General features: G+C 42.9%; 1 protein-coding gene across 2 annotated transcripts in view; it reads right to left on the bottom strand.

Moving 5' to 3' along the window:
• Window positions 1-1,022: 1,022 nt before the first annotated feature.
• The window catches only part of SBSPON (somatomedin B and thrombospondin type 1 domain containing), a 170,247-nt gene continuing 159,107 nt past the window's right edge, over window positions 1,023-12,162 (bottom strand). For both annotated transcript variants that reach the window (XM_069220354.1, XM_069220353.1), the window contains exons 4-5: window positions 10,681-10,857; window positions 1,023-2,650 (exon numbers count right to left, since the gene is read on the bottom strand). In XM_069220354.1, coding sequence (XP_069076455.1) covers window positions 2,533-2,650; window positions 10,681-10,857 — 295 coding nt within the window. In that variant the 3' untranslated portion in view covers window positions 1,023-2,532. The remainder of the gene's footprint in view (window positions 2,651-10,680; window positions 10,858-12,162) is intronic.

A 12,162-nucleotide genomic window follows, 5' to 3' on the forward strand; every position in this document is an offset into this window, starting at 1 on the left:
TTGTGCTGTTTGGCCAAAGCCAAACCGCCGCAACGCCTCCAGTCCCGCTGATCCAGTTGGACTGCCGCAGCAGGCGGTGAGTTCCTCCAGGCCGGTGGAAGGCCTAAGGCTGACGGCCGTATTAAGAGGCAGCAAACCACCAGGCTTTTCGCGACAGTCGCCCCGCCACGAAAACCCTGGCAGACTTGCACACAGGCACCCCCACTCACTCGCAGACTTCCACACAGACACCCCCACTCACTTACAGACTTGCAAACATGCACCCCCACTCACATGCATCCCAATACACACACCTACTCACTCGCACCTTGACACACACTCTCCCCTCCGCATACATGCAGACACACACACCCTCCATGTACACATACATACACACATGCACTCACGCACACCCATACCACTACACATACACGCACACACCAAACACATACAAACAACACCCCCCCAAATCCCCACCTCCTTTCGGACAGTCCACCTACCTGGTGGACCGTCGTTCAGGAGGGGATGGGTCTTGGTGTTTTCCACCATCAGCACAGCACCGCCATTCAGGTAACTGCTGCACCGTATTATGAATCGTAACACAGCGAGCAGAGTCTTGTTGGCGTGGCGGTGCTGGCGGTGGAATCGTCTCGCTTCCTCCGTCGGCCAGGCCGACAAAGTAGGATTTCTGCCCGTAAACAGGCAGATATCCGAATTGACTATTAATATGGCAGTCTTCGGACCGTTAACACTTGTGGTCTTTTGGCACCCGCAACAAGGCTGTCTTGTGGAAAGACAGCTGAAGTCATGATGAGGGCCTGAGTGTTTCAATAAGATGTCAAGAGAAAAAAGGTGTACATATCTAACAAACAGACTTCATAAAAGAGTGATGTGGAAAGAACAGAAGTAACTGAGACACTTCAAAGACTTACCCCTTCCACAGACCATACTAACGTTTCATTCGCAGTCTGCCTAAAAAGTATGTTAGTGTGTGTCAATGCATTTGTATCTATGTCACCCCAATAAATCTATGGAGAGTTAAGAAAAATTGAACGTTTGTATTTTATATGAATTATGGGACATTTATTACCGTTGTGGACACTATGTATTTCAAATGATTGATCAAAATAAAAACGGAAATAAAATATTTGAAAAAGTACCTTAAAACGCTTAACATAATAACGGAAATAAATGTCATTATGGGTTGACAACATTGGAATCCATTTTATAATTTTCTCCCTCCGCCCCCTTTTTTCCTGCCATGAGCATTGACGCACTAGACGTTATAGATAGCATCTTAAAGACATTTCCGTCTGCCGGCATGGTAATCCGCCAGTGTAAACAGTTTGTAACATTATTGGTGCATTCAAACAGAAAAGTATACGAGGGAATAGAAGTCAATAGCAATGGCGGTGATGAAATCTTTCAGGTTTTAGTATATTTACTTGTATGTACAATCATAGATTAATTTATATGCAACATAGCTACCAGACAGTGATATCTTATGCGCCAGTGTATTATTTGAGAAAAGTAGGACATATAAAGAAGCTTGTTTTACCATCTGTAAATATATATTTTGAGGAGGGCGCTCTAGTTCTCTTAGAAATTGTGAAGGGGCTATGCGCAAGCACTTTAAATGACTTATTTTGCACAATGAGAACCCTATGGTCCAGCTGAAAGCAGTAGTATGTTACCCCGCCAGTTTGTTTCTAAGGCCCTTTGTGCCCCCCTAAAAATCACGTCTAGAAACATCATTGCCTCAGACCCCAGCACCTGTGTCACTGAACCTGCGGCACTACTGATAGTGAGGTGCGCCCCTGTCTGGTCAGGGCACTGTGCTGTGACTGGGTCGTCAGAAAATACGTCTTCGGTGATGGAGCCAGGACAGGAATTCATGGGCTTATATGGGGATCTCTGGATCACATCCACTGATGCAAGTGAGTTGCTTCCTTTAGTAGAGGCCGCCATCGACTTAAAATCCTGGCGTCCCCTTGAAGCCTGGCTCCAAGTCCAGCAACACTATTTGTGTCAGCCACTTTCTGTCGCCACGGAAGGCTCTTGGGGACTTACCCAAGGGTAAGGGGAACATTACAGTCATTTCGCATATAAATGAGTCAGCAAGTGTAAATGTTAGTTCATTTATATGCAAACACGTGATGGAAAGTCAGGCCCTATTTCTAGCTCTCTCCATAAAATAATGGATTCCTGCTAAAATGCCATATCACCCTTTAGTTTAACTCTTTTAATTGTAAGTAACCAATAACTTTGTTTACAGCACCCCCTGGAGCCTTGTTTGATAACTGCAGTAGCCTGCTTGAGTGCTTCTTGCTGCCCTGAAATGTTCGATGGATTGAGTGAATGTCAGAGTGATAAATAGAAGAACTTGAAGACAACGGAGGTCATGTGCAGTGACTCTGGTATTAAGCTGCTACAATGTAGTCGTTCTGAGTAAGCTTTGTAGACATATGTGTTTCCGCTTAATTCCTGTAGCTTGTGAAGTCACCGTAAAGTCTAACCAGTTCTTATAATTCCTGAAATGTTCCTTTGAACCTGTCATGTAAAAATGAAGCTGTGCACAACAGGACAGGCGCACTGCTCCACCCGCCGAACCTTTCTCCACGTCCCTTGACACCGGGAATTGCCAACTGCTTGCCAGTGGAGGAGGTTGTTGCTGCAGAGAGACGAGAGTTAACACATTATTAACGGCGAAAAATAGAAAAGGACAAACTTTCTCCTATTTTGTTTTTAGAAAAAGTGTACTTTTTAAAATGATAATTAAAGGTAGGTTACACAGCAAAATATACAAACAGCATTCAGGAACAAATAGTGTTTATGTTATCTTTTAATGTAATTTTAAACAGAATGTTTTTGCAGAATGTCGAATCTCTTTCACCCAAATGCCCATATAATTGATGTCCAGCCTACCTCTCCTCTTCTGGCTATAATAGCTTGGGCACGGCTATCGTGTGTTTTTTCGTTATGGGCACCCTTGCACTTGCTTGGGGACTTTGGAAAGACAAGTACACTGAACAGTCTCTGTCGGACACTGGCACTTGGAACACAGGAATGATGGGCCCTGCCACCTAATAGTTGGCATTGATATTCACCAAGTGTGATGGCACCAATGATTACTCACATTGGCACGAATTTTGGCTGAAAATATTAAGATCAATAGGGAGCGGGCACTGTTGGTTGGTGAGGAATGAAAATGCAACAGCAGCACTTTGATGCTACTGGCCTTCAGCATTGGCACTGGAGTGTGCCATCCGACACAAACGTTGCACACACGGTGATACCAGACGTGCCTTCACTGCACTAATGAATGTGAGGGCTCATGTACACATAAGCGCTCGAGCACAGTCGTGGTCACGACCATTCGAGGGTCCTGCGTATCATTTCTGCTGCTGGACTGAGGTGCACATGCACCTACTCGTCAAGCTACACAGGGTTGGCCAGCCGAGGTGGACAGCTCGCCACTCAAACATCATAGACAACCTGAGAAGAGACTGAGAGGTATACATTCCATATCTATCTGTGGTGATCGCAGCCCCGCACCTCACCCAAGCAGTAAGAATTGCAACCCACACAAGCATTGGCAATGCTGATAGTTCTGGCTTTAAAAGAATGTGTATGGTAATGTGAAGCATTATAAGTAAATAGCATGAGAATGGATATGTATTTGTGTGGAATCAAAGAACTCTAGAATAATATTGGTGTGGGGTAAAAGGGCATTGACAGTTGGACTGTCAAGCCAGACCTAAAGACCCATGTAGGTTAATGATTAACCTCTTCCCATCTGTGCTGCTGCCAGAGAAAAACAGCATACATTATCTAGTTAACTAAGACACTTTAGTAGCATTGCAATGTGATGTGTGTCCCCCTGAAAGTTAAAGCTTAGACAGTTGGATAAATAAACAAAATGATCACAGCTGTGTGGCGGGTAAGTATTTGTTTGTGGAAGCACACATCTTCTGCCCAATCAAAACATACTCCTGGGTCCCAACATGTGAGTGAAGCCAAAGCCCCTCTCCTGGTGATTCTCACATATTTGCCTGGCACCAGCTGTGCTGTCAAGCCAGATAATAATGACCTGATAGCAAAACAGCACAGAGCACACCCATCTTTACTGCAGGGAAGTCTTGTCCAAGCCAGAAAACTGCAGTTTTTTCTCCAGCTATAGGGAGAGTGACAGCGATGCACACACGCTTCCCAGCAGCTGTATATAAGCATCACAATGTTTAAAACCCTGCTCTCTGAGAATCTTCAGCAGCTCCCAGAGAGAACAGCCCACCCAAGCCCTGCACATAGAAAAGTAATAAAAACAAAAGAAAGAAAAACAATGTTTTGAAAGAGGCTCCAGATAACAGAAAATGAGAAAAGTGACTGACTGGAGCAGATTGACTCCTAGATCCCTGGCTTACCACAAGTCGTCAAGCCAACAAGAGAAACCCCACCATAAGTGAGTCTAAACAACCCAGGCAATCCTGCTCACAGTTATTCCACATACTTATCACACATCACTGAATTACAGATGGTATTGTCTAAGACAACAATGCTCCTGTGGAGGCAACTATACCAGAACCACAAGGTGGGCCTGCTGCAGCCCCAGCCCACTACACCCAGCAGCAGCTGCCGTGCGGCCTGCAATAGTTGTAGGCAGCGTGTTTTGCACCCTACGACAATTCAGTGAGCTGTCTGCTAAAGTAACATCTGGCCTCACTATCTGGATGGGTTGGCTACAAAATTAGGCCCAAACTTACAATGATTTGGCAACCGGTTTGTGCTTTTTTAAAACTCAGAACCGAGACATAATCCAAGTTGATATTTACAAACCAACGCAAAGGGGGTGGGTGGTGTAGTGGGGAGAAATATCTTAGTTTCTCCTCTTTTTTCCTCGTGGCATGTGTGCTGCTAAAAACATCAACATTAGGCCTACAATTAGAATACGTTTTTGAGGACAGCCACCGCTACATAAATGCTCAGAGCAGTGACTGCAGCTTCCCAACAAATCTGCCCCAGAAACTCTTGTACTGATCAGAGTGTTGCAAGGGACCAATAATGATTACAGATGCCCTGCTAGGCACACATGCTGGGCAAACTTCCATGCAATAATTGGTGCCTTTCAACTTCTGAGGCTAACATCTTTTTAGTCCAATGTCTAGAATCAATGTACAACTAGAGCTCAAGAAATAAAACAAAATGCAGTCTCAGATGTTAGCAGCAACCAAGTTTAAAACTGCATATTTGTCTTTCATTTTTTCAGAGACATATGTGAACTAAAGAAATCTCAAAAGATACATTGTTTACAGTATAGTTAAATATGAGAGTAAGATACAATTGCTTGCAAAATTATTGAAATAATTATAGATGAAAAATGTCTTCCAGAAATGGTGTTATTTAACAACAACGCAGGACATTCACAATAGTTACTTGGATCAGCGATGATTCTGTTTCCCCTGAATCCTCCTCTACTGTCACACATGAATGACTTCTGAAGTGCACCTCTCTACCTTGCCTCAGTTACTTCAACAACTGTTAGAGCCCATGGCCCTGGTGATTAATGTGTGTGCCCAAGAGAAGAGAACAACATTATAGCCATTGCTGTGAAAGGTGGCTTCTCCAAGAAAAGGAGCTTCAGGGAGAAAGAGGGGAGCTGTGATGGAGAAAGAGAAGTCCCATAAGAGGCACTGCAATAAAGGAACCTATTTGTAAATATGGGAGAAAACAGCCTCCTGAAACCTTTTACGGTGCTGGGAGGGATAAAGACTGATACCCATTGATTTTCAGAAATTATGAATACACTAAAAAAAACACGCTGTAATTTGTGTAGTATAAACACTGAAAACAGGAGAACATTTCAGAAACTCAAACAGAAGCCAACACTACTACCCACTGACACCTTTATCTATGTCTATAGGGCACCATTGCTGCTTCTTGTTAAAGTCTTCAGTTTCACACTTCAACATGGAAGCAACCTGACCAACACAAAGTCTTTGTTGAAGAGAGGAGTACAAGAACTCTCATTAGCTGTGCCATTGCCACAAACACTCACCTCATTTACCCACAGTATCAACATCAGAAGCATATAGCATATTTTCAGTGTGTTATAAGAGCTGTTTTCCAGGCTAAAGTGCCTCAAGTCAAAGCCAGTGAACTTGCATATTGTCTTAGGCATAACACCAGCCACCCACGGGCACAGTAGAGTGCCACTTCCCTTTCGTTGAAAGGTCAATATCGTTTTGAAAAGACTAGAATAGGTGGGAGATCCATGCTGTGGGTCTTGACTATGGTGGCTGCAACAAAGCCAAGACAATATGATGGCATATGCATAGACATGGACATGAGATTCCAAAATTTGACCATTAAGAGAGAGGCACAATTCCAATGACAGATTATATATTGGCTGGTATAAACAGCGCCAAGTGTTTTTTCAAGCTGGACTGGAATGCTGGTATTATAGCTATTGTCTGATTCGAATCATATGCATGAAACATTTTGCAATTGAAACAATAATGCTGTAATGTACAGAGCCATGGGCCAGATGTACTCAAATGTAATTTTGCATTTCTTAAATAGCGAATTCATAGAAATCGCTATCTAGGAAATGCAGAATACTATGTACAAAGATACCGATTTCCTAATAGCAATAGGCAATCGTAAATAAGAAATTCCACGCCATTTGAGACAGCGGGCCCGTTTTACATTTCTAAAACAGCGATTTCCTATTAGGAAACATCTGTTTTGGAAATGCAAAACCATGGATGGCTATGGGCAAAAGGCTCCCCCAGTGCACCCCAAAAATAGTGGTGCACATGTAGAGCACACATATGCCTAAGGGGCATGTGTGTGCTCTAATTCACTTTAAAAAAAACATCTTGGGGTGCCTTTTTGAAATTGCACATGGCTACCATCGACTTGAAGTCGATGGTAATTGCATTTACTAAATGCTAATTTTGCATTTAGGAAATGCTTTGTACATGTGCCAAGAAATCGCAAATAGGAAATCCTTATTTGTGATTTTCTCTTTAGGGAATTGCAAAATGTGATTTCTACAGTTAGAAATCACATTTGGTAATTCCCTAAAGGCCTATGTACATAGGAGAAGACTGTTTTGCATTTCTTAACAGGCCCAAATTTTGATTCGGCTCATTAAGAAATGCAAAAGGCCTTTGTACATCTGGCCCAATGTTTTCTTGGCATAGGCCAAACTAGGCCTCAACTCCATCCTGTTTTAGGAGCATCCTTCATATCCCTTGTGTGTTTATTGGTGTAATTGACATACCACACAGCAAAATGTGCACTGAGACTTTGTGATGACATATTGTTCTTGAAGAACTGTGGAGAAAGCCTTTTGTTACTTTTCACGGCCCTTCCTCCTTGCTCTTTGTAGGCTAGTCATTTATGGGTCTTTTCATTGTGTATGTAACTAGATTTCATCTGGCACTTCTGATGACTTTAGGTCAGAGGGAACTTAATATTATTCATTTAGGGGATGGTACTAGGTTGTCGGCATTATACAACGTTTAATAATGCTGTAATGTGACTTGACAGTGTGTTGATACATTTACTCACTGTACCCTGACAGTGTGATTTCCATTGCTTTCCATTGTAAAAGCCCTGATTTGGGGGTTGAGCCACATTGTATTGAGTCTCTATTAGGGATGGTGCCCATTTCTCTATTGATTTACTACACACTCTGGACTTTGTCTGTTTTTCATATTTGCCCCATGTTGTCTATATTTTAAATGCTACAAGTCTGTATAACAATTTGTTTCTGAGTCTTATAACTGCTTTTTAATGTACTTTATTAATACAGCTTCATAGGTTTCTAATTTACTGATCTCAAGCCCTTTTTGAGTCAATCTTTATTTAAGTACTTGTTTTGAAATGCTATTTTGAATCTAATCTTTAGGAACACTTTCCTACTCTAATCTTCAAGGCACCACTGTCCCGACACGCTTCATCTCTGTTAAATAAATTAACTGAGATATAGCTGTGACTCTGGATTCTACCAAGTAAAGCTCTATGAAGGCAATAGATTAATCACAAAGTATTATACACAGATGCGATTAAGAAGATACAAAAGACTAATCTTTGAAGTATCCTCCAATGCAGATGAATTCCAGAACACTAGAAGAGAAACTTTCACTGGCCTTGTCAGAAGCGTAAAGTGATGACATACTCATCTATGCTCTTATCCTTACACAGCACTACCTGAGGCTCTGAAGCACCCTGCAGGGACTGAAAAAAGCTGTTTAGACACTTTACTTTGGAAAATGCTAAGTTTCCATGTCCTCATACTATTGGTTAAGTATTGATCATCGGAGGGTGGATGACATCCATGAAGCTCTTGCATCCTGAAGTTTAACAAAGGTGCGTAGCTTCCTTGGTATGGTAAACTACTGTGGGCATTTCATACCCAGCCTAGCAACAATGTACCAAATGCTCTACTACTTAATCAAATCAACACCATGCTGGAAATAGCTCACAGAACACAACAATGCCTTTGAAACCATCAAAACTACCCTTTAGGAGGCACTACAATTGTCACTCTTTGAGGTGACAAGTTGTTGATCCTGAAGCTTCTCAAGATCAAGTGGTCCACTAGGCCTATTAGGCCCATCAAGAGATTGCCAGGACATAAGCATGTCTCTAAAAAAGGTCTGGTTTCCATGCATGGACTCCATTCCAAATACACCATACAATGTTGCAATCCTTGCTATGGATGGAAGCGCTCACCCAGCGCCCATCATCATAGAAGGTGCCAGCACAATGCCATGTTAATGAGTGAGTGCTGACTTGTGTATCCTACCAGAGGGTCTGCAGTTGCTGGTCTTCATTGATGGTTGTTTTAAATAACTAGTTGGAGAAATAGTAGCATCCTTAGCCTTCAGACACATCAAACCTAAACCGGAGAATTCTTAGCTGAAAATAAGCTTCTGATGAGTCTCATCAAAAAGAGTGGACTACCTTGTCAAAGGGATCATGTTCCTGCAGTATGTTATATCCCTGTGAATCCATTGTCACAAGACCATCACATGCTGGCAGAATCCTAATGCGGTAGTAGAGCATTTCATGCAGACCCTTAACAAGACAATATGCATCGGGGTGGAACAAGAAGATAATAATGAATAGAAAGTGAACTATTTCTTACATCCATACAGGAAGACACTTCCCTATGTTCCCCTACAGCTGTCATGTTTGGTCGGGCACTCTAGGATACCATTCCAGATGCTCCTGAAAGGATGCTACACACCCTACACAGGGAGAGCAGCCAATGGCAGAGGAGAAAGAATAACAAGAAAGCCAGAAGGGAAATAAGCGCTGAGGAACCAGACATAAGTACTGATGCTTGTCAGAGACCATCATGCGGGAACCAAATTCCAGATGCCATATGAATGCAATTGTGTTCTGTGAAGGAGGTAAAAGGAAATATGGTCCCTATAAAAGAAACGTATCAGTGCTTAAAAAGTCCCTAAGCATGGAAACCCAAAGAAAATCACAGGTGGATGAAGCAATCTTGACTGTACACTAGGGGACAGTGTCACATTTAAGGTTCACAGCCCAGCTCTAGTTGAAAGCAGACCAGAAAGATCTCAGAGAATAGAGAAGTCCTGGATTCTAGGAAAGGAAATACCCAGAGTAGTCAGATAACTCGGAATACCCTATGAGAGGCACACAGACCCTCTCAAAGACATGGAGATGTTGTGGCATGTTGAGAACACACCTGGAGAATGGAAAGTTATATGTTGTAAATTTTGGAGTGTTATCTAAAACGTTTGAATTTGATGAGAGATTAGTGTGCTACCAACCACATACATTAACCAGGCCCTCGCCAAGACCACTTGAGTGCCCTGAATGCAACACATATAGAAGTAGAAAATCGTCATTATTGAATGATTGTTTATGTGCATGAAGGGGACCGTTCCTGCACATAAACAGTCATACATGGCATTTTGCTCTTTCTGTGTGTGCTGCAGAATGCAGTACGCATGGAAAAAGCAAAACGAGGATAAATAAAAGTATTTCTCTTTGTTGTGCCATGCTAGTTTTTGGTGCTGCCTCAAATTTACGATTCCTTGTAAATCTGGGGCAGCGTCAAAAGCAATGGGTGTTGCGGTGGAACCCCCACAGCGACATCCATTGCACAACACTCTGCCAGAAAAAACTGCACCTTAGAGGCCCATATTTACGAGGAAGCGTTAAGCTACAAAAAGTGACTTAGCGCCGCCTTGTAAATATGGCACAGTGCACCGCGCCACCAGAGCATCGCAAAAAGTGATGCTTCTGTGGCACTAGGGGCTTGTACATATGCCCCTTTAGGGTGCAGATTTAGAAATGTACCCTTTGTTTAGGCAAGTACTCAGCAACAAAATAAATTATCTATTAATTAACAAATTAGGAAAGTACACTTTATCCTAAAAAATTAAATAATATATGTGTGTGTTATACTGATGCGTCCCTCTTGCTCATTCTTCAAGTTGAAAGTTCCAAAATTGTGGATCAAACTTGGGATCCGTGTTTAGTTATTTCCTCTTTAAAGAGGAACTTTCCCTACAATCCTATCTATAAATTATCTATCGATACTAAAGCACGAAATAAAAAGAAACGTGATAAGTATTTTGTTTATATAACTGCATCATTAACATGTGAAACTGTGTATTACAGCATAGAAAGGAAAAGAATAATTCAGCATATTACCTATCGGTATCAAGGCCATCGCCGGTGCAACGCTGGTTCTCATCATTCATGGCTGGGTACTGGCAAGCTACACACACAGTATACCCTTCCCGCAGGTACTGCATCCAGCGAGCATGCCGTCGGGTTTCTCTTGTGCAGTAGTAAGAAAGGGACTCGATCTTAAATTCTACACAGTACCTAGGTTGGAGACATGAAGGCCAGTCAAAGTATTAAAAGCAATTCTAGCTATAAAGGATAACAATCATTTACCATCTAAGTTAATGGTGGAAACTCCAGTTGACCATTTACAAATGGTTTCTACGGAGTTTAATTGTTGACATAACTGTTTTAGCACATGTAGGGGCATATTTATACTCTGTTTGCGCCGGAATTGCGTCATTTTTTTGACGCAATTCCGACGCAAAACTAACTCCATATTTATACTTTGGCGTTAGACGCGTCTAGCGCCAAAGTCCATGGAGTTTGCGTCATTTTTTAGCGTGGACACCTACTTTGCGTTAATGATATGCAAGGTAGGCGTTCCCGTCTAAAAAATTGACTCCGAGGCATGTGCGCCGTATTTACACTCCCGGGCAAAATTCACGCCCGGGAGTGGGCGGGTCAAAAAAAATGACGTACGGCCGCTTTTGCGCCGTTTTTTAGCGCCTGGTCAGGGCAGGCGTTAAGGGACCTGTGGGCTCGGAACGAGCCCAGAGGTGCCCTCCCAAGCCCCCAGGGACACCCCCTGCCACCCTTGCCCACCCCAGGAGGACACCCAAGGCTGGAGGGACCCATCCCAGGGACATTAAGGTAAGTTCAGGTAAGTTTAAAAAAAAAAAAAAATTGTGGCATAGGGGGGCCTGATTTGTGCCCCCCCACATGCCACTATGCCCAATGACCATGCCCCGGGGACATAAGTCCCCTGGGCATGGCCATTGGGCAAGGGGGCATGACTCCTGTCTTTGCTAAGACAGGAGTCATTTCAATGGGGGTTGGGAGTCGGAAAAAATGGCCCAAATCGGGTTGAGGCGAAAAATTTGCCTCAGCCTGACTTGCCCCATTTTTTGGCGCCCAAGCTCCATATCCCCCTACGCCGGCGCTGCCTGGTGTACGTCGTTTTTTTTCACGCACACCAGGCAGCGCCGGCGGCTAACGCCGGCTAACGTCATTGAATAAATACGGCGCCCGCATGGCGCTTCAGAATGGCGTTAGCCGGCGCAAATTTTTTTGACGCAAAACTGCGTTAGCACAGTTTTGCGTCAAAAAGTATAAATATGGCCCGTAATATATTACTGAAGATAAAAATCAAGTTGATTCCTAATTAAACCTTTCAAATGGATAATGGTGTCTCTTGGTTTCAGTGTGTTGTTTTTATTTAACGTGTAGATTTCAAATTCGGTGATTGTTCAACTTTTCTGTGATTCTCAAAGATCCCCTGACTATAGATTTCCCTGTAATCTTGTACCTCCATACTGATTACAACATGGTGGACCATCCACCTGA

This window comes from Pleurodeles waltl, chromosome 2_2 (genome assembly GCF_031143425.1).
Source record: "Pleurodeles waltl isolate 20211129_DDA chromosome 2_2, aPleWal1.hap1.20221129, whole genome shotgun sequence".
NCBI lineage: Eukaryota > Metazoa > Chordata > Amphibia > Caudata > Salamandridae > Pleurodeles > Pleurodeles waltl.